This window comes from Mercurialis annua, linkage group LG6 (assembly GCF_937616625.2).
Source record: "Mercurialis annua linkage group LG6, ddMerAnnu1.2, whole genome shotgun sequence".
In the NCBI taxonomy this organism is placed as follows: Eukaryota; Viridiplantae; Streptophyta; class Magnoliopsida; order Malpighiales; family Euphorbiaceae; genus Mercurialis; species Mercurialis annua.
Genome location: NC_065575.1, coordinates 5261606 through 5285018, shown reverse-complemented (window position 1 = coordinate 5285018; position 23413 = coordinate 5261606). Strand labels below are relative to the sequence as shown.

The 23413-nt window shown below is 30.0% G+C and overlaps 2 protein-coding genes and 1 long non-coding RNA gene across 14 annotated transcripts in view; 2 read left to right on the top strand and 1 right to left on the bottom strand.

Moving 5' to 3' along the window:
* Positions 1–23413, top strand: part of LOC126687165 (uncharacterized) — a 66443-nt gene that overhangs the window by 7788 nt on the left and 35242 nt on the right. The window lies entirely within an intron of this gene.
* On the top strand, positions 5800–7241 carry LOC126687161 (uncharacterized). The gene is made up of 3 exons (XM_050381575.2): positions 5800–6002; positions 6128–6952; positions 7042–7241. The coding sequence occupies exons 1-3, from the start codon at positions 6000–6002 to the stop codon at positions 7069–7071; spliced, it is 858 nt and encodes a 285-aa protein (XP_050237532.1). The 5' UTR covers positions 5800–5999; the 3' UTR covers positions 7072–7241.
* LOC126687169 (uncharacterized) lies at positions 9708–15515 on the bottom strand. Of its 9 annotated transcripts, none has more exons than XR_008790960.1 (11): positions 15038–15515; positions 13411–13522; positions 12958–13003; positions 12293–12350; positions 12146–12221; positions 11470–11675; positions 11211–11381; positions 10402–10897; positions 10187–10297; positions 10045–10100; positions 9708–9933 (listed from the first exon to the last, which is right to left on the bottom strand). It is a non-coding gene; the product is annotated as an uncharacterized LOC126687169 (long non-coding RNA). The 9 variants fall into 9 exon arrangements; XR_008790961.1 differs by having other exon boundaries at positions 10187–10285; XR_007644062.2 differs by having other exon boundaries at positions 10187–10587; positions 10754–10897; positions 15038–15513.

Below are 23413 nucleotides of genomic sequence, written 5' to 3'. Positions count from 1 at the left end.
TCATGAAAACAATTCTAGATAAAAATTATAAAAGCTATATGATTATATTCCAAAAATCATTAATTAGTAAAATTATTATATATAAAAATTGAATATATATTTTTGGCACAAAAAAATATCATTCTTTTATAACAATTTAATTAGTACTTATATAATGATGTTGATATTTTTATAATAACTTTTTTATATCACTATAAAGAAAAATATTTTACTGTATCTTTTAACCTAATATGAAATACTGAAGTTAGTAACATAAAAAAATATTTATATTTAAATTACAGTATATAAATTGTTTATTCTTTATATACCTAAGTTAATAATTATATATTATAAAATGGTATTGTATTGTACTATTTTGGACACAATTTGTTTATTATTTTTAATTATCCATTTAACTTAAATTATTTTAAATTAAACTTTTTAACAATTAGATGGCGATTAAAAAAAACTTTTGAAGATAGAAATTGCCGATAGTAAAACATATTTTAATTAAAGAAAACTTACAATTTGTTTTGTTATGGAACTTTCATCGATGAAGATTCAAGTTATGAGTCTACTTTATCATTTCTGACTTTAAATTTTATATATGTAAATTTTAATTTATTTTTAATATATTTTATATCTTTAAATTTAAAATATACATAAATTATGCATATCTATATAATGAATGGTTAATTGCAAATTCATACACAAACTTTACCCTAATTTGCAATTACAATATAAACTTTAAAACTTGACAATGTTAGTAACCAACTTTACATATTTGGCAAATCGATACACCAAACACGAAAAACACTAACGTGGACAATGTAATATACTGTCATGTGTCGTTGCGTGATTGGCCGGTGTACCAATTTACCAAAATATGAAAATTGGTTACTGATATTGCCAAGTTCCAAAGTTTATGTTGTGATTGCAAATTAGGATAAAGTTCGTGTATGCATTTGCAATTAACCCTATAATGAATATCTTCATAAAATTCAAAATACAAAATAAATAATTTTTCAATTTTTTTTTATAATCACTTTTGAATTTTTTTCTAACAAAATTAAATAATTATGATCGTATAAAATATTATTTTATTTAATATATTTATTTGAGTAATAAATTAATAAGATTTCATAATCTAAAAATGTAATACCCCGTATTATTTGTTAGTATTTATTTTCGCGCGTGTCCAATTTTTATTAAGTAGGACCTCGAAAATAGATATTAAATTCATTAGATGAATTTATAAGTGTGAAAATGTGATTTGGTGTGTGTTTTGCCTTAAGTTCGACTTTTGGCAATTTTATGTGTTAAATGTGAATTTTGCGATTTTACGCTAAAAAACCGTCAAAATAATTATTTTAATTATTTTAAAGGCCCAAAAATATTTTAATTCAGCCCATATGTTATGATTTAATTATTTTGAATATTTGAGAAACTTGAGTTTATTTTACCCCTAGAGTTCAATTTATTTACAAGAATGCCATAATGGCAAACTTGTAAATAAATGAAACATTAAACTAATATCTAGATATTTCTCTAGACAAACTTGATGCCCAAGTTTCTTAATCTTCTTCTTCATTTCTCTAGCATAATTCTATTCTCCATTGTTGTGTGGGTGCCAAAGCTCTCAATTAAAAAAATAAAACACAAGTCCTAGATTGTTAACTTTTCTCACCAAATTTTCTTAACAAAAAACGTGGCAATTTTCCCGTAGAATATTAATCTATCCTTGCATGTTGAATCAAGGTGAATTTCAAAGCTCAAATCTTTACTTTTATTTGCTGATGTTAGTTGAGTTCTAGATACATGCTTAGGATGGTTAAAAATTGTTGTTTGATGGTTGATTGGTTAGTTTTAATTGCTAGTTTGATGGGTTTCGGTTTTAAAATAATTTTTCCGTGAAATTAAATTAATTATTTTAATTTTCTGGGCTGATCTAAATAGTGAGGTTAAAATATGCTTTAAAGTGCGATTTTTGTGGATTAAAAATGTTAAACATTTCGGGTATTGATTTAATGGTTCGGAGTTCGATTTTTAATAGTTTTAAAGGCTTAAAAATCGCTTAAAAAGGGTAAATAAATGAATTTTAAATTTCTGGAAATAAATTGGTTCATGTTTGAGTTAGATGTTGGGTTGATGGTGAATAAATGTTTAATGATGAATTTTTAATGGTTCGTTAATCGAGTTTAATTTTTATAATAGTTTAATCGGTAAAAAATGTTAAAAAGGGTATTTTTATCATTTTAATTTCTGGACAGAAATTATTCATGAAAAATGTATGAAATATATATGTTGATTATTTATGGAATTTAATTGATTTAGTTGAGGTGTTTTGACGGATTAATAATCGGTTTTGATTATTAATTGTTTATACGATTTTAAATTGTTAAAATTGTTAAAATTATGAAAAATAATTTATTTTAATTTTGGGGCTGCTGTTTTAATATGATAATTAAAATAAATATGTATTGGTAGATTTTTGGGTGATTAAAATTGTGTAAAAAAAGATTTTTGAACGTTTTAATGGTTTTTAAAGCTCATCGGAGCTTGACCGGAATCCGGTGACCGGAATTTGGTGACCGGAGTGATCAAAACATAAATGGGATTCTGAGTTTGAGAGTTGATGATTTATTGAATTTGGTTGGGTTTGGACTTGATTGTCAAAATTTAAAGTTTAGGGGTTAAAATATAATTTTTATAAAAATAAAGGACCAACCTGTAATTTAACCATATTTCCAGATTATTGATGTATATAATATGATGTGAAATGATTTTTAGAATTATAAATGATTTTAATGATTTTTGGAAGATTTGAATGTTTTTGCCGAAAACTAGAGTTTTGGGGTTAAATTGTATTTTTCCAAATTTGAAGGATTACATGGTATGTTAGCCAATATTTCCAGATTATATTTGTTAATAATCTGAGGTAAAATGATTTTGGGTATTTTAAGTAATTTTGTCGATTTTAAAATCGATTGATTTACAAAAGGACCTAAATGGTCAATTTTGAAAAGTTTGAGAAAATTTTGGTATTTTGAACAAAAGTGGAATTTAAGCTAATATGGGGTTGTTTTAATAAATTTAAATAAATAACCTTGAAGTGGAAAGTATTATTGATATAAGGAAATATATTTTATATAATAAAGTATATTTATGAAAAATGAAATATTTAAATGAATATTTCTGAAAAATGGTTTTATGTGTAAAAAGAGATAAGTAAAGAAAAAATTACATGAATAAAATAAGTTATGAACTTATTAAATAAGAAATTATTTGGGGGTTAGAATTAATTAATTAAATTAAATTAATATTGTATAGAGTTAATTCTAGAGTTAGGATTTTATTAATTAAGAGAATTAATATTTTGATCCTAACTAGATTCGACAAGTTGTCGAGCTATCGGATCGGAGGACCAAGGGAATTAACGGAGTTGTTTAGAGGAGCATTGACGGAGTAATACCGTAGTTAAACGGTTTCTGTGAGTACATGTTTTTACATTTCGGTATTCGTAAAGTTTCATATTTTAGTATACTATGTGATATGTGCGTTGCGGTGTTAAATGTTTACATGCCTTGTATGGATATATGTTTTATGTATATACTATATGTATATATTATTTTGATATACAAAGGCACACACATAATTTTAATAATTATTATGCATTTGCTTATGTTTGAATGTGTGTTACATCGGTTGGCTGTGCTATCGATGTCAGTTTATGTGTGTGTGTTACATCGGTTGGCTGTGCTATCGATGTCAGGAATGTGTGTGTGTGTGTTACATCGGTTGGCTGTGCTATCGATGTCAGGATTGTGTGTGTGTGTGTTACATCGGTTGGCTGTGCTATCGATGTCAGGATTGTGTGTGTGTGTTACATCGGTTGGCTGTGCTATCGATGTCAGGAATGTGTGTGTGTGTGTTACATCGGTTGGCTGTGCTATCGATGTCAGGATTGTGTGTGTGTGTTACATCGGTTGGCTGTGCTATCGATGTCAGGATTGTGTGTGTGTGTGTGTTACATCGGTTGGCTGTGCTATCGATGTCAGGATTGTGTGTGTGTGTGTTACATCGGTTGGCTGTGCTATCGATGTCAGGATTGTGTGTGTGTGTGTTACATCGGTTGGCTGTGCTATCGATGTCAGGATCGTGTGTGTGTGTTACATCGGTTGGCTGTGCTATCGATGTCAGGATTGTGTGTTACATCGGTTGGCTGTGCTATCGATGTCAGGATTGTGTGTGTGTGTTACATCGGTTGGCAGTGCTATCGATGTCAGGATTGTGTGTGTGTGTTACATCGGTTGGCTGTGCTATCGATGTCAGGATTGTGTGTGTGTTACATCGGTTGGCTGTGCTATCGATGTCAGGATTGTGTGTTACATCGATTGGCTGTGCTATCGATGTCAGGTGATTATGGTTGATCGGTTGGCTGTGCTATCGGTCCCATAAGATTGTGTATGTATGTTATATTGGTTAGTTTTGCCATCAATGTAGATGGGCGAATTTAAGAAATGTGGTTTAATTTAAAGGTCAACATGTATGGTTGATTTTCAATGATATTGAAGTCTTGTCGAAATATGTTATTTGCGAGTTCAAGGTTCAACTGCTTTTAAAAATATTTTTAAAGGATTTCAAAAATATATAAAGTTATTTTAAATATAAAACGTTTTTAACTTTATGTAATATTTATTTGTAACGGCATGAACTCACCAGTATATCTGACCCACGTTGTGGAATTATTTTTCAGGTTCGTTACCTGTCTTTTTGGACGAGACTTCACTTTGTTTGCTTCTCGAAGTCTCCTCATTTGAATTGTGGTATTTTGTTCAGTAGCGCTACAGTAGTAGTTATCCGCAGTAGATTAGTATAGTCTTATTGTAATCAAATGTTTTAAAGCGCATTTAAACTCTGATGTTTTGTCCCATCAGTTATTTAATAAATGTTTCATACGTTTCTTTTAAAAGCGAAAAATTTATAGTGTTTTTCAGGCTTGCTACGGGTTTCGGAGCAACCACTCCCATTCCCTAGCGCCGGTCTCGACGCCGAGAATCGGGTCGTGACAAAAAATTACCTAATATTTCAAAATTAATTAATTTGTTAAAAAATAAAATCTAAGGACCTAAACTGCAACCTTAATACATAAAAAAGGTACAAAAAATATTTTCAACCCTCTTTTAACTTGTTAGGCGTTAGTGTTGGTTTTGACCAAAAGGAAGCAAAGTGTTGGCTCTGTATAAATTACCATGTCATTTCTTGCCTCAAATGTCCCACCGTATGAATTTGGCTTGCATTAATTGTGTCGTATATCAATGATGTCGTTTTCTTTTAGCTTTAATGTATAGTACTCCCTCCGTCCCGTTTAAGAAGGGACATATCTCAATTTTTTTTGTCCCACATAAGAAGGCCAAATCATGGTTTCTGTGCCATTTTACAAGGAATTTTCTTTTATACCCTCATTTTCTCTTTCTTTAATTAAAGCTAATACTCTACACACAAACTACAAGACAATAATTAATAGGGGTAAAATAAGAAAAATCAAGTGTAATTATTATTTTCTTAATCTATGTGTAAAAGGGATATGTCCCTTCTTAAGTGAGACGGAGGGAGTATAATACATGTAGCATTTAAACATAAAAAAATATTAGTATTTTAAAAATAATTATACTTTAAAAAATTATGATATATTTATATAGTTTATATTTTTTTACTATTTAAGATTAAAAATCAAATTGAAACCGAATCTTGAAAGAAATTACATTTCATAAACCAAGTAGAATTAGTTTGGTCGGATCAGCTTAATAGTTTGTTTACAAAGTTGAATTGGCCGGATGCACAGACATTCATTACCCAATTCTTTCAACTGATAAAAAAAAAAGCAGCGTTAAAGGAAGCGAGTCGTCATTTTCTACAAGCTATGGTGAAGCAGCAAAACTGAAGAGCTGTAGTGAGTCATTCCCAGTAATTTCCAGGGAGCAGCAACAGTCGTCATCCTTCAAACTCGGACATTGACAATGGTCAGTCTAACTAATACTCTCATTTTTATTTTCTTTCTTAGAACTGCACCAACAGATATGTCTGAGAATTATGTAAGTGATTTAGGGCAAAATTAAATGTCTCTTTGATTTTCTTCTAATGGCAGGATTATATGAAACCCCAAATGGCAGTTCATTCTTCCATTTTCAGTCCTCCTGACCTGCATGCTTTAAATGTTGAGATAAAGGGTATTGTATGGGTACTTAGGTTAGCTCACCAATCTCAGGATAATGCACTTATATACACTTTTGCAACAGCTTTTTCTGTTGATAACAATGGGTTGATTATGACTTCTGCTTTTCCCTTTAGAAATAAACCACTACCCTGTATTAATGCTCGTAGGTTAGATGATGATGCTTTTTTATATGAAGTTAAGGTAGTTCGTATAAAATCTAGATGGAATGTTGCATTATTGAGAGTTAAGAATGTTCCTTGTTGCAATTTTGGGAGATTTGCAGTTGATAGTTCGTTATTTGAAGGGCAAAAGGTTTTACATATGGGGCATCCGGGTAATTTTGTGGGTTCTTTGACGGTTGGCACCGTTGTATTTCCTTGTGTGGATAATGTTCATGTCCCGCTAGACAATCAAAAATGTGAAAATTACACTTGTACTGCATTGAATATCACTCCTCAGTATCGCATTATGGGCAATATATGGAACAGTGGTGTATGGGTGGGAGCTGATCTAGAGGACTATGTATTTGAGAGGCAACTTCACCCTCAAACTCCTATAATACAAATTTATGGTCTTGGATTTAGAGATGGTTGTTTGGGTGGTCCAGTTTTTAACATTAGAGGGGAAATTGTGGGAATGATGTCGATGAGTCATTTGAATTTTGAAATTGCTATACACGGAAGTTTACTTCGACAAGTGTTGAGCGAAATAGAAGAGAAAAAGGAAGGGGGAGATAACAAACAAGATAAGAGTCAGGTTCGTTGTTATAATTAATTTCTACTTATTATTATTCTTGTTGAAATTTATTTATTTGTTACTAATGTGGCTTTCTTTTTGGATTATAGGCTGGTTGTTCGAAGAGACGTAAAAGATGATTGGATTACACAAGTTGTTCGATGAGACATAAAAAAACAATTTGATTACAAAAATGTGATATGTGGAAGTTTAGAATATCCTAGGTTTTATTTTTTGTTTAATTTTACTGTCCAAAAACTTATTTTGCTATGTGATAATGAATGTCAATGAAGTGTTAATTGTTAGCCTACATGTGCTTTTTAATGGTGTAGTAATCTTTTGTTTTTTACCACTATTAACAATTAACCAATTTTGTTTGTTACGATTTCATCATAACTACTGAGGCGCGAGCTCTTATTCCTTTCTTTAGTCATTTCAGATGATTTTTAATATTGGGTTGAACGCACCGAGCCTCTTTTGGTTAGGTTTTCTTGTGCGTGGATGGGTTTTGGCTGAGATTATCTTTCGACCCTAACTCTCAGATTTTTTGTTTTGATATATTCTAATGAATATTTTCAGTTGCTATTTTGGTTCGAATGATGATGGACTATATGGGCAGAGGGTTTGTTTGTCGATTTGCTTATGGTTGCTTATGCATGTTTTGAACTCTGTACCTAATTTTTTGCAACACCATTTCTGACTAGATTGCAGACCTGGGATAAACTAGCTAAATGGAAAGTTGTTTCAAGTGATACTTGTTGTCTGTGTAATAATGCCTCAAACAACATCATCTTTTCTTTGATTGCTGCTATTCAAGGGACATTTGTTGTAAAGTTTTGTAGGAAATGGGGTTCAACAGACCTGTTTTGAGTTGGAGAAGAGCGATCAGTTCTCTTTGTAGAAGATCTGACAGCAGGAGACAAAGAAAGTTATTGTTTTGTGTCACCATCTACCACATTTAAGGGGCCATAGATGAGTTGATATTCAAGAAGAATCTTATCCGAAGTAGCAGGGTCTTCTGTAAATTAAAGTCTGATGGTGTTATCAGGAATAGTAGGAGGAAGTAAATTCCTGATGCTCCCCTTGATTGCTTGTTGATGTCAGTTGTGTGTTGTTGAATTGTTTGTGCTGGGTTAGTTAGTGAGCCTGAGTTGTTTTGAGAGCTGGGTTTGGGGGGGTCTGTGGCTTTGTGTAGGCCTTTGGCCTGTTGTTGTTTTGGTGTATCTTTCTAAGCTATAGAATCGCTCTCTTGGTGATTGACTAGAAAAAAAAGGGTTTTACAATGTTAATTTAACTATTCATTGGTTCCATATTGAACAGCGGCACTCCTAATTTATTCTTTCCCATCTTTGGTGTATTTTGTTGTTTGATGTTTAGATTTTCAGGTTTCAAAATAATTTTCAGGAAACTTTTTGATAGTTTTTTTCTTAGCTACTAATTTTGGTTGTTTTGCCATCAGATTACAACTTGAATGAATGCTTAGCTATTTTGTAAATGGTAGTGTAGTTGCTGATAATTGTCGACAGTTCGAACCTTACACAGTTGCAATTATAAGGTTCAAACTTCAAAATAAATTAAATCAGACCAATCATTGTGCACTTGATATGGTCATGCAATCCAGTATCGATACTACTGTGGTTCTCTGGTGAATAGACTCTAGCACAGCCTATTAATTAAAATTTTTATCAGCTCGAAATTATTTTCACAAAATTCAAGCAGGATTTCTAATATCTTCAACAGGAAAAGTAATGTATAAACAACTATTCAATTCATTGGTGTTATATTAGTTCAATGATTAAGAACCAATGCTCTTGTTCATTTGGCAAACGAAAAGTTCTTGTAGGTGACTTCCGCACAAGCACTAAAGTATCAAACCTTGTACGGTTACTATATAACCAGCTAGGAATCAGTTTAAACAAAGTTTTAATAAGTGAGAGCCCTTGAAAATAAGCACTTCCAAGTAGTATCTTCTATGGAGACTTTGCAAGTTCATCCCTTCAAAGTTGTCCTGCACGTGATTACGTACCTGCAAGTCGAAAACGAACAGAAAATGAAAGGATAAAAATACCAACGAGAGAACAAAAAAATCCATATCCATAATCTATGATCTGCTCCAACATTTTAACATTTATGTCTGAAATACTTTGGATTACTTAATCGAGCAAAAGAGTTACTACCACATAAGTTACTTTCAGCAATATTAGGTAAGTGTTGCCATATGTGCAAAAAAACATTGCCTTAAATCTATTGCAACGCTTTTGAATCAGCTACATTTGCGTTTGCAATAGATTTTGATAGCGCTTGCAACTATTTTTTTATACTATTGTAATAGAAATAAAACCGCTACAATTAGTAACAAAAGCAATGGTTTCAAACATTTACTGTAACAATTTTGTAATTCATTTTAGGCAACAATTTGTATAGCACTTTAGGCAACATTTATTTTTATAAGGCAACGATTTGTATAGTACTTTAGACAACATTTATTTTATTAGGCAACAATTTATATCGTATTTTAATTAACACTTATATTTGTAAGGCAACGATTTATATCGTATTTTAATTAACACTTATATTTGTAAGGCAACGATTTATATAGTACTTTAGGCAACATTTATATAATACTATGGTGCAATGGTTTGGCTAAAACTTTAAATGACGGTTTATAATTATATAGAAAGTGCCAACGGTTTATATTTGAGGAACAGAAATTATTCGCTAAATTTAGAAACGGAAAATATTCACCAAAATTTAAAAACGGAAAATATTCATTAAATTCAAAATCAAAAAAATATTCCATCCATTGCATCACAAAACGGAAAATATTCCATCCATCCATTACATCACAAAAGTATTTCATCCATTACATCACAAACAAAAAAATATTCACCAAAATTAGAAAACGGAAAATATTCCATAAAAAATAACGACATTAGAAATCACAAAACATTGAATGTCTTTTCTGCTACAGAATCATTTCCCACAAATATCTTCATAAAATCCTACAAAATTACATAAACAAATATATTCAGAATATACAAACAGAATAAATAATGAGATCTGATCAAAAAGATAAATAATGAGATAAATGTGCAAAAGAACAAGTACTTAACTACAAGAGCTGTCACTCAAAATTGAGCACTTTCAGAATCCGATTTTCAAAACATAACTGAAATTCACAAAAGTAAATTATATGAAGTTGATACTTGCTAGACGGTAAATTAAATGATCCAAGGCATGTGATTCGTTACTCACTTGTGCATGAAATGTACAAAGACGGCAACTCCTTTTTTGTTTCGTCAACTGGGCAACCGAATTCTTACATCAGAAGTCACCAGCTCAAGCTTAGTTTAGCTGCAGTGATTACTATACTTGAAACAATAAAGCGTAATATGATACAGGTTCAAGAACAAGTAAATAAAGAAAAGGGAAGGAGAAGTAATCAAAATTGATTCCAATCAAATATACACCTGGACTCAAACGTCAGTGAAATCGAACGAACATTTCCTGCAATTCTGTTTGAACTACTTTCCGCTCCTTCATCTTTTCCTAGCATTACATTTTTTTTATCATTTCTTGACCAGTCTTCCCAAGTTTTAGAGCCACTAGCTTAGTTAATTTTTTTACCTGCACTAATAAGGTACATAATCATGGCACTGAAAACAAATCACTACTATCAAATATTAACATTGCATAATTCAAAATGAAAGAATGAAAAAGTAAAATATCATACTTAATTTTGACAAAGAAAAGCAATTAAAATTTAGAATCAGCTAGGCATGCATTATTTCATATGATACATCATTATTGAAGAATACAGACCTCAAATTCATGAAGAATACTGAAACCACGGTCATTTCTTTCATCTAGTATTCCACCTCCCATCATATTCCTAGCTTCCTCTCTAATTAGTACAAGCCTTGCAAGTAGTTTTTGATCCGGAACAACTTGCCGTGTTTCCATTAACTTGAGAAGTATTGCAGCCAACACAGGAAAAATGTTAATAATTGAAATGACTACCTTGCAACAATGATATGAGGCAGCATTATATTCCAATTTCACCATAAAGTTTTACATATAGTTACTAAACTAGATCTGCTTAGTACTTTGCTAACAAACCAAACTGTGAGGAATGCCATTTAGAAAATTGAATTCATATGTTCAATGAACAGATGGAATGACTACTGACTAAAAAGTAACAAGTTATACTACTGCTGAACTAAGTATCCGACAAAAAGAGTCAGATCATGCAACAATGCAGTATCTATGTTATATGTACCTCCAGTAGATCATCTGCTTGGTTGGCTATCTCATTTAGATTTTCCGCTAGAATATGAACTTTGGTTCCATTTTTACTAGCAAAGGCGCTACCGTCGACAGCCACTCTCCATAGCAGTTCATGCCTGCTTTCTTTCTCAGGAGTTCTACAAAGCAAGCGAACCACTTGAACCTGAAAAAGAGATGCATTCCGTACTTTAATGGATCATGTTTCCTTTGCTTTAAGCAAGTATGAGTCAAAATGAGACACAAGATCATACCCAGTCATCATTGAAGATATTAATGACTTGGAGAGAGGTTCCCACAAAGCCTCAATAAAGACTTTAAATCGATCAGATGGAAGTAAGCCCAACATGCCAAAGATAGTCATCTTCATAGCATCCAGGGTAGTAGGTGGAACATCCCTTAGAATGACGCTCACATCTAATGGTTCTATGTCTTGTATCAAATCTGCGAGAACTGATTTCTAAAGGAACAAATACATAGAATTTATGTAAGAAAAAACCAAATAACAAGTGCTAATGGAAATTATGAAAAGCAACACACACAAAAATCTTACTCAGGGATAATTGGCTTCCCATGTAACTACATAACTCATAGACCTAGTCTTTTAGAAAAAGAAACAAATAAGAAGATACTACATGGTTTATTTCTCTCGGTAGTGAACAAGATAGATACACATCCATACATGCACAATCAATATAAGACTTTTTAAACTTTGAACTTGACAAATCCAAATTAAAAGAGACTATGATAATAAGCAAAGTTAAGCTCAGCATAAGTTATTATCTTTCAACTTTATGATAGACTGTTTTCTATAATACTGTAAGTTGCAACTTTACGTTTTCTGAAAAGACTATGAAGAAGTTTCTTAACCTTATCTTTTGAGATTCGATTTAAAGAAAAAAGAGTTCAAAGGTTAAAGTGTTTGCATACCTGTTCCTACTGGTTGAAGTACATGAATGATGTATAGTTTAGGAAATTCGAGACCCTAGAGGCGTATATGGCATACCTGTAATTTTGTGACACTGCATTAGCACAATCCAATCAATCAAATGCACATAGAATTCAAAAGTATCTAACCTTGATGAATCTCCATATAAGCTGACACAATGTGACTGCTACTTGCTCTAGGAACTGACTGCAAAATGTGAAAGGTTTTTTTTTTTGGTAAATCACCAAAAAAGAGCAGAGCTATAAACCAATAAAACAAAGTTCAGCAACGCTGATACAACTTAGCTGAGCAAGCTCAGAAGCAGCTCAAAAAACTGCAAACAAAACAGGGGAACAAAGAAAAACAAAGCCCTGGCACAAGACTAACTAAGCCATCATGGCTTTAACAGCAAAGAAAATACTGTTAACAACACTATCAATCTTCATAAGTAATGTTAATATCGCAAACTCAAATATGAATATATCTATTTACCAATTGAACTTTAAAAACATTAAATAAAAAAAATTAAATTTATTATGAATATACTGATTCATTTGAATGCAGGACTGCACATAATAGTGGACCTGTGATGAAACAAGAAATGCAAAACAACTTATATAATTTATTTCTCAAGAATTCATAGAATGAAGAAACTGTTAAGAGTTTTTATAATCTCTTTTTGTTAAAGGGATTTGCAAATCATATAATGTCATATCAAATCTATAACTAAATCAATAAGCTCAAAAACATCTATATTAAATCAATATTTAACAGCTACATGCATCATAATCATGAAAAATATCACAAGAGTTACCTGGATAACAATGACATTCTCTTAAGCATCCTTGTCACTCACAACTCTGTAAAAAAGAAGCAATTAGTTAAAAAAATTGTTGAAACTGAACTCATATATTACTCAAAAATTGGAAAGATGTTACAATTTCCAAGGATAAAATTGCACACTCAGATAATTGTTTAGCACAAAATGAAACCACAAATATCATTAATCAATTCCATTATTAATCAAGTATACAGGTTACAGATGAATACACTTCTAAAACCTAAAAATTTATGGATCTATACACTTCTAAAACGTAAAATTTATAGATCAATACACTTCTAAATTCAAGATGTGAAATGTTAGGATAATAATAGTACTGAATTGATAGCAAATTTCATTTAGACATTTCTACAAACACTTGGATTAACATACTTTGATGCATTAACAGTGAATGAAGTGGAGTTCTGTTAATTTTGTTAGTCTTACTGTGTCGTGCTCGAGAAATTGAAAGCGCGAGATTTACTGTTTATCAAGGTTACAAGTTTATCAAGAAACCTTGAGGCTGCCTGAGAAAGCAAGTGAAATAGCTCGAAGGTAGCTGCAGAGAACCAAAAGAAAAGGCACGTTATGAATAAATCTTTAAACTGAAAGAGGAACATGTAAATGAATGCTGACAAAGCGAAAGCGCACATATACACCAACATCTTGAATCATCAAATAACCACTCATAACAAAAAAAATCATTCCTAACCCGTGTAACACTAATTTATAGAAAGAAGCAAGGTTCCCATCACTGTAATTCCCAATAATAAAATCAGAAATGGCCTGTAACTCTTCCATAATTTCACTTGCCACGTCTTGAAAGGTTTGAAAAAATTTAGAGAGCTAAGATAATTGAACAGTATATATTTAATTAATATGCAGTTTATATTAGAATACATATTGCAATGCTAATTCAGGTGATATGCAGTTGAAATGGAGGTATAAAATAGAAACAAAGTTAATGTGAAAGAGGAGGTATGAGTCGTATGACAAATATAAAGGAATGCCAAAGCAGACAGTAAAACCTCCAGTTAATTCACATTACAAGTAAAAAAGAAGTCTAAAAATTTCTAATCTAAAATAACATTCAAAAATCAAAGCTATTAATGGTTACTAATAAAAATGGTTTGACACCATGTGTCCTGGTTTCCAGGCACGACAATACATAAAATCTTGAGATCCATTTTTCTAAGAATTGCTTTATCTGATCTAAAATGAACTCTTAAAATATGAGTATATTCTGTTCCACTAACTATTTTCAACCGTTGCTTGCATGTGGTCCCTATTGCATCAGGTACTAACTTTGTAACCTTAAAGAATATAAAGAAAATGTATTACTAGGAGAAACGCAATCAATATTGATCAAAATAAAACACTGACCTAATTCATGTATAAAGATGCTTACAATCAAAACCATGCACTTGACAACTGCTATAATTTCTGGTTTCCGGCATGTCAAATATTTGAAGAACATAGAAATAATTTTAGCACATGATTGAGCATGTTTTGACCGAGCAGAGAACATAAGTTTTTTAGAAAATAAATTTAGAGCAATAAGAGAAACTTCGGAATGAGCCCTGTTCTCATCTGCTAGCTCATCAACCAAAGCATCTAAGAATATTAAGTGGTCCAACTCTTTCAGATTAGAAGAAGCACTGCTCTTTGGACCTAGAACTTGCACTAGAATTTGACGAAAGAATAGAACCCCCATGCATGCGAAGCTGCTGGATTGAATGGTTAACAGAGGTATAATCAAAGTGAAATATTATTGTGAAATGACGGCATATATTGATAACCAAATATTTTTTGGAATCATGGGGTTGTAAAGGGAGATATGAAATGGATGCTTGTGTAATAGATTGCCCACCTACATACATGTTAATTAGAATTGTTCCAATTCTCTACGATGAACGGATCATTAAATTTGCATATATAAAATGAGCACGAATCTAGTGCAGATCAGGATCAAATTACAATTAAACAATCAAGCCAAATAATAATTCATCAAATAAACTGAAATTCAAATTAATAGATATAAAAATTTAAGCAGAAACATTGAAGTATTTTTTACCGTTACAATATGAATTTCCTCCGAAGCTTTTCATACCATCCTGCTTGCCCGATAAAAAACCCTAACTGACCGATATACATGAACACCTCCAACGCGCCCACGAGAGCACACTGAGGAATTTACCAAATGGATACAGAGTTCTTCGAGCTTCCAAAAGTGCTTCCTCTCCATCAATCAGAGTAAAGCCAACAAAAATGCAGAGAAATCTCATGATCCAACCGGCCTGGAGCTGCCGAAGCCGTTTGATTATGCTGAAGCAAAGAAACTAGTTCGATTTGGGGAAGGTCCAGCAGAAAAATCAAAGGCAGAGAGCGACGAGCTCGTGGTACTGTAGTTAGGAGAGAGAGTCATTCTTGGAGGTGAGAAAGACGATGACAGGACTACACCGTTAGCACAAGGGAAAAAACGCCAGGCATTTCCGGCCAGTCAAGAATCGCAACGCGACTTTTCGACAAGGAAAGTTCTATATTTTTGTAACCGGCTGAGAAGGTAACTACGGGTGTAAACAAACCGACCTCTTCGCGAGCAGCTTAGTGTTCGGCTCGATAAGAGCTCGATACGTATTCGTTCGTATGCCAAACAAATCAAGCTCGACTTTAATTCTATATTGGTTAATTCAACGAACCGAACATGAACATAGTGGTGTTCGGCTCGTTTACGTTTACAAACAGTTCGATTAATTGTTCGTGAACAAACTCATTTAGTAATTTAAATAAGTGTTCTCGAACTAACTTATATTTAATTAATTTATATAAATATTATTTTCTAATTTTCTAATTGCGTGGTTTAACAAACAACGTAGTTTTGATATAATGTATCAAAACTATATAGTTTTGATATGAGAAATTTATGTCTATGATTTTTTTTTAAATAAAATTTATATGTCGGGATATATACTTGTCCCAATTAATTAAAATTGCATAAGATTTACTAACATTTATAGTTAAGTTGGTTACCAAAAAAAACATGATTACCCATTATTAACGTAATTGACATATAGAAAGTTGAATCAAAATAGGGTAAGTTATAGTATTATGGGAAAAGGATCATTTATATCCCTAAGGTTTGGCTTTAGGATCAAGTAAGCCCTCAACGTCCGAAAAGGTTCAAATATGCCCCTAACGTCTTAAAATGTTGACAACCAGGCCCCTAATTTTGACGCATAAATGATACGTTAGGGGCCTATTTGTCCAAATCGGGGGCCTGGTTGTCAATATTTTAAGACGTTGGGGGCATATATGAACCTTTTCGGACGTTGAGGGCTTTATTGATCCTAAAGCCAAACCTTAGGGGCTTAAATGACCTTTTTCCCTAGTATTATTCAGTAGTAATTCGTATTCATAGCTATATGTTGACTCCGAAAGTGTTAAATGGTAATGAAAATAAACAAAGAGACCGTTTGAATTGATGGATTCTAAACAATAAATTTTAAACAATTTATAAATTTAGATAAAATTTATCATTTAACTAGAAAAAATTTTAATGAAATTCATAAATTTATAAATTTCCTTATTTTCTATAATCCATCATTTTTGAGAATTTTGATTTCCCACCTCATAGATGGAAAAGTCCAAATCTATATAAAAAATTATGTCTAAATGGACTAAATTTAGTATAAATTACTCTTACCATTTTTATAATCTTTATATATGTTTTTAAAATTATTTCTAATTTTGGAAGTAAATTATGTTCTCTCTCCTATTTTTTAATTTATTGGTATTTATTCTTACTATTTTTGATACTAAATCATTCCTTTCTACTATATATATATAAAGTAAAATTATATATTTTCAAATGATTGAATTGGTTTTCACTTCTATAATTATTTCTTTTTTTATTCTTTTCTAATATTAATTAGGGCACCGTTTGGATTGATGGATTCTAAATGATGAATTTTATATAATCCATGGATTTGGACAAAATCTATCGTTTGCCTAGAAAAAAAAATTAATAGAATCCATGAATTTACAAATTCCTTCATTTTCTACAATCCATCATTTTTGAGGGGGTGGGAAAGTCCAAATCCACCATTTTTTATAAATGATGGATTGTTATACTATTTATTATTTTCCATAAATAATATTAAGAATCCATTGATTTTATATTTAATCCAAACGATGGAATTTTAAAATCTATGGATTTAAATTCCATTGATTTAAAATCCAGCGATTTTACTAAAATCCGTGAATTTTAAAAACCCTCAATCCAAACGGTGCCTAGAAGTAAATTGATTGCATAAGTTATGGACTTTCTGTTTCTCAACATTGATTTACTTACTAATTTTCTAAAAATGATGTCAATTGACAGCATTAATTATATATTTTTGCTATTATTAATTTGCTGAGACGAAATGGAATTACATATTTTATAGACTTTTCCTTAACATTAAATTGATGGTTGGATTTTTCCTTTCTTTTTAAAAATATATACATTTATAAACATAATACTAATAAATTTATATTCAAATAAAGCAATTTATGAGTGATAACCAAGTTTTTTTTTTGTTAAAATTACATTAATTTGTCTTACTTTGATAGTTGATGCTTTCTACAGTAGTCCAACTCGGTTATTACTTCCTAAATTATTTTATTTGAATATAAATTTTTACATGGTAACAAATGATAACTGAAAAAAATTATATTGAACGAATGGCTAATTAAAGTTTTTTTTTGTTGATGAATAATGGCTAATTAAAGTTGTTTAGTAACTAAATTAAATTGGTTAATCAACGTTTTTTCCATTGAATATTGAAATCTACAAGCAGTTTAAAATGCATTAGTAATGTATTAATATTAAACCCAATATTTCACCAATATATAATGCTCGAACAAAGGGTCAATTCACCCCCTTAACTTAGCACGAAATATCAAATAAGTCATTTTGGAGGGTTTTGGGTCAAACACCCACAACTTGCGTTTTCGTATCAAAAAAACCCGCAACTTATATTTTCGTATCAAAAAAGTCCTTATAACACAAAAGAGAGAGTGGATTAGTTAATCTAAATTTTAAATCTAATTAATCCTAATTAAATATTAATTAAACACAATTTAAACTCTATTTAACACTAATTAAACCAAATTATAACTAATTACATTTAAATTTAATTCATCGGAAACCTCTGCCGCCGCCGCCGCTGCCGCCCTACCCACCGCCACCGTCGCCCTACCCACCGCCACCGCCGTCACCCTATCTGTGCCGCCGTTCATCCCTTAAAGGGATGAACCGATCTGGGTTCATCCATTTTAAGGATGAACTGAACTGTTCATCCCATTTAAAAGGGATGAACAGATCTGTTCATCCCTTTTAAATGGGATGAACAGATCTGTTCATCCCTTTTAGAGATGAACAGAGCTGTTCATCCCTAAAAGGGAAGAACATTGATGGAGGTTGGTCCGGTTGAAGGTGGAGGTAAAAGCAGTTGGTTGGGGGGAGAAGCAGTTGGCCGGAGAAAGGGAGAAGAAGAAATGAAAAAAAGTAAAAGTAGGTCTTTAAATTTTTATTTAAAATTAAAATAATTATTAAATTTATTAAATTATAATGATATAATTGAAATTTTAGAATTATTGAGGTTCAATTTAAAAAATAAATAAAATATTAAGGGTTTTTTCAAACTTTTTCCAATTGTATACGGAGAGTGTAACATACTTGCTTAGCTGAGAGTGGGGAGGGGCTTTTTGATCGAAAAACACAAATTGCGGGTCTGTTTGATCCAAAAACGTCCAAAATGACTTTTTTGATATTTCGTGCCAAATTGAGGGAGTGAATTGATCCTTTATTCTATCTCATATCTTTGTTCTTCTTCCTCAATACTTCAATCTATTAATTTTTCAGGTATATTTTTATTTCTTATCTTTCATTTTAAAGTTCTTTTACAATTTTTTAGTTGTTTTTTTTCCTGTTATTTAAATATTTTTTCTTTTTGTAATTTTATGCAGATATTGAAAAGCTCTATTCATAAGGATATCATCCTCTTATCTTATATTTTTTAAAATCTTGTATTTTTTATATATTTCAGTCATTTAATTTTCCTCTTTTGATTTGTTTTTTCAAATTTTTTGTTACAATTTTTTCAATTGATATGGTAAGATATAATTAATTAGTTTGTTGATCTAAATTTATTTTATTGATGGGATACTTGACATTTCCATCATCATTGTCATATTTATTTAATTTTTTAAAATTTATATAACAATTAATTTGATAATCTAATTTGGTTATATTTTGTTCTTTTAAATTTTTATTAGCATTATTTCTTTAAAATTGCTATAACATTTGTTTTTAATTATCATGGTGAAATTGATAAGCATGATATTTTCTGATGTTGACTGACAAGTATTACTTTTATATTAATTCTTAATTTTTTTTAATTGTTTTTCCTTTATTTTAATACTCTCATATTTGATATATTTTGTTATGAATTGACAATCAATTATCAATCGCATTAAATGATAATTAAAATTGAAATTTTATTTATTCTCATTGATTTTCACCTGACACTTTCATATTTTCTATCACATGGAGTAATTTGTTCATATTTATACTAATCTACTATATATATAAACTAGGATATTTTTTCTTTTAATGAAAAATTATCACTTTCACAATTATTTTCAACATTAATTAATTAATTAATCTTTCAAAAAACAACAGAAATTGATAATATCACATGCATAATTTAAAATTATTTAAATAATTTTTTAACAACAACCCATGCATATCAGAGCATTATCATGTTTAAATAAAATAGAAAATTAATTTCAAACGTTTAGTCTCCATATCGTACTGAATAAATGCATAATTTAAATCTATAATAATAACATACTGAATTAAATGCATAACCACACCTAAAAAAAGAAGAGAACTCATTTTAAATGTCAAATATTATAAATTGGCATATGAACTCATCCAAATGCCAATGATGTATATCTCTTATGAAAAAAATGGTTGCAGTATGCCATCGGATTGTAACACATACGCGAAGTGGAGGCAACACTGGGCATAGATAAATATGTAAAAATGCTATTCCTGTAATCTTCCAACACCCTTTTTAAGGTGTATAATTTTATAAGAAAAATGTATAATTAGTCGTGCTTACGATGTTTTATCAAAATGCAGGTGATTTAGGTTAAATATTTGAGCTTTTTATTGAATTGAGTAAAAAAGAAAAATGTGTTAATCTCTAAAGATATGTATGGAGCTATAATTTTTTTTTTTTCAAGGTTTGATTTGATTTTTTTTATTGTTAGCTTAATGTTATTGCCATGAATTTATTCATATATCTTCTTTACTTAAAAAATCATATATATATTCTTTAACTAAGTGAAAAACGCATTTTTAAGTCTCTAAATGATTAAAACGACGTTAAAAACATGGCAGTTATTTTTGCTCATGTAATTCTTTGCTATACTTAAAGAAAAATAATAATAGTTAGGTGTTAGTCAATATGCCGAAATAAAAAAAGAAGGACCAATAAAATACATTTTATTATTATAGTCATTCTTATAATGTCTTTCTTTTTAGTTTTGATAATATTACATTAATTATTTTATTAACTTTATTATTTGTTTTTGATAATTCTATAAGGTGTCTTGAAGAGATTTCAAATTTAAAATGACACTTTTAAACCTTCTGTATTTAGATTAATTCTCACTCTATCTGAATTAGTCCCTTGCAGGAGAAAAAGCTCTGACCTTCAAATTTTAAATTTCTGCATATATGAGTAAGGTTGACTCCTCAACCTCACTTAAATTAAAAGAGCGTCTTACCAACTTACTTGCGTCTTGAGGTTTAATTATTAACCTTATATGTAAACATAAAGCTATATAAAGACACCACTTTTTAATTTTGACAATATTTTCTTCGAGAATTTGGTAACGAATGACATTTAAAACATATAAAAATAACATTAATCATTGACTATGTATTATATAGTATTTCTTTAATTTTAAAAGCTAGCAAACAAAATAAATATACAAAGACTAAAGTATAAAAAATCTAAGTGAGTAGCTGCTTTCCTGAGAAAATGAACAAAAAGCAAAAAAATAGCCTATAAAACCATCGTTTTATATAACATAAAATTAATAATTAAAATAAAATGATTTATTTTTTAATACGATGGGCTGATAAATAGGAATAACTGTAGCAAAGATAAAGATTATGGGTTCTAAATTTTTTATATAACAAATAGGTACTTATAAATAATTAACATAGAACCAACACATTTAGTAAAAACTTATTTTATATATTTTATTAAACGTTCTAATAAAAATATAAGTACAAAATAAATAGGGCTTTTTACATAAATCCCTCAAAAGTGTTTTAGTGTTTCATTTTTCTCTCAACATTTTGATTTTTGCAAAAATCACTCAAAAAAAAAAAGTTTTCAAAAATCTCTGTTAACCCAAAATAAAAAAAATGAGACAATATTATCTTTACTATTTGTCAATATTTTATTGGTCTATATTTGTCAATAAAATGTTGACATGTGGCTAATATGAATTTGGTTAGACTAACCAACCAACCGCAATCGACCACCGGCCGATTCCGGTCCAACCACACAGTCAACGGCGGCGGTCAACGGAGGTCGGCGGCGGTCAACGGAGGTCGGCGGCGGTCAACGGAGGTCGGCGGCGGTCAACTATAGTGGTGAGATTTTAAAAGAATTAATAAAACACAAATTTACTCTTGATAGAGTTTGAACCCATAACCTCTCACTCTTTGTCTAAGTGCCTAACCACCAAGGCAAGAGCTGCTTGTTATCTTTATTTATTCTTTAATATATATACATGTTCTCTTTAATAATATATAAAAAAACATATAAACTAAATATCAACCTATTAAAATGGTTGATTATAAATAGGCCTAATCACTCAAAAACCCCTCACCTTTAAACTTTTTTTCAATTCCACCCCGACGTTGAAAATTTGTCAATTTTACCCATTTTTGAATTTTCCGTTTTCAATTGTACCCTAATATTTTAATTTTTGTTAATTTTTTTAGTTAAATGATGAAATCGTTCAATTAATTAAATCTAAACATGAAATTAAATTCTTTTTTATTCAAAAAAGTACAAATAAGTCCTTTATTTTTAGAAACTAACTAAAAACCATAATCAAATTAACACTAATTTAAATTCTTAATTAATTTAACTAAATTTAAATAAATTTTAAAAATATACAATTAATACATGCGAGACATGGAGAATATTTTAAACAAATTTCCAAACGCAAAAGACGTTAATTTAATTTTTCAGGGTACAATTGAAACACAAAAATGCAAAATAGGGTAAAATTGACAAATTTTCAACGTCAGAGTATGATTGAAAAGGGGTTAAAAGGTCGGGGTTTTTTTAAGACATTAGGCCTTATAAATAATATGTTATTATAAAACACTAATAAGATATTACGCTTGTCAAAATTTAAAATAATTTATCCTAATTAAATATTAACTTAAAGTAAACTAAGTTAAAATAGATTTTATAAATTAATGTATTAAAAACACAATCAACTTAATATCAACTCGACATAAACTCAAAACAGATTATATATGTTAATTGAGTTGATATTAAGTTAATTTTTAAAATTATAATAATTTACTAAAAAATTTACTTTGAATTGACATGTAATTTACATTGAGTTGACATTAAGTCGACATTAGGTTTACATTGAGTTGACATTGAGTCGACATTAGTTTGACATTGAGTCGACATTCAGTTATTAAGTTTGCATTGAGTTGATATTAATTTACATTTCAAAATTAAAATAATTTACTAAAAAATTACTTTGGATTGACATTAGGTTTACATTGAGTTGACATTGAGTCGGCATTAGGTTTACATTGAGTTGACATAGAGTCGCCATTAGGTTTACATTGAGTTGACGTTAAGTTATTAAGTTTACATTAAGTTGATATTAATTTACATTTGAAAATTAAAATAATTTACTAAAACATTACTTCGGATTGACATTAACTTTACATTGAGTTGACAATGAGTTGACATTGAATCGATATTAGGTTTACATTGAGTTGACATTGAGTCGACGTTGAGTTATTAAGTTTACATTGAGTTGATATTAATTTACATTTTAAAATTAAAAAAATTTACTAAAAAAGTACTTCGGATTTACATCAGGTTTACATTGAGTTGATATTAGGATTACATTGAGTTGACATTGAATTGACGTTGAGTTGATATTAAATTGACATTGAGGTGATATTAAGTTAATTTTTAAAATTATACTTACTAAAATACATTAAGTTTATTGAGTTGACATTAGGTTTACATTGAGTTGATATTGGGTCGTTATTGAGTTGACATTGAGTCGATATTGAGTCGAGATTAAATTTACACAAATTACTGTAATAATAACTTAAATA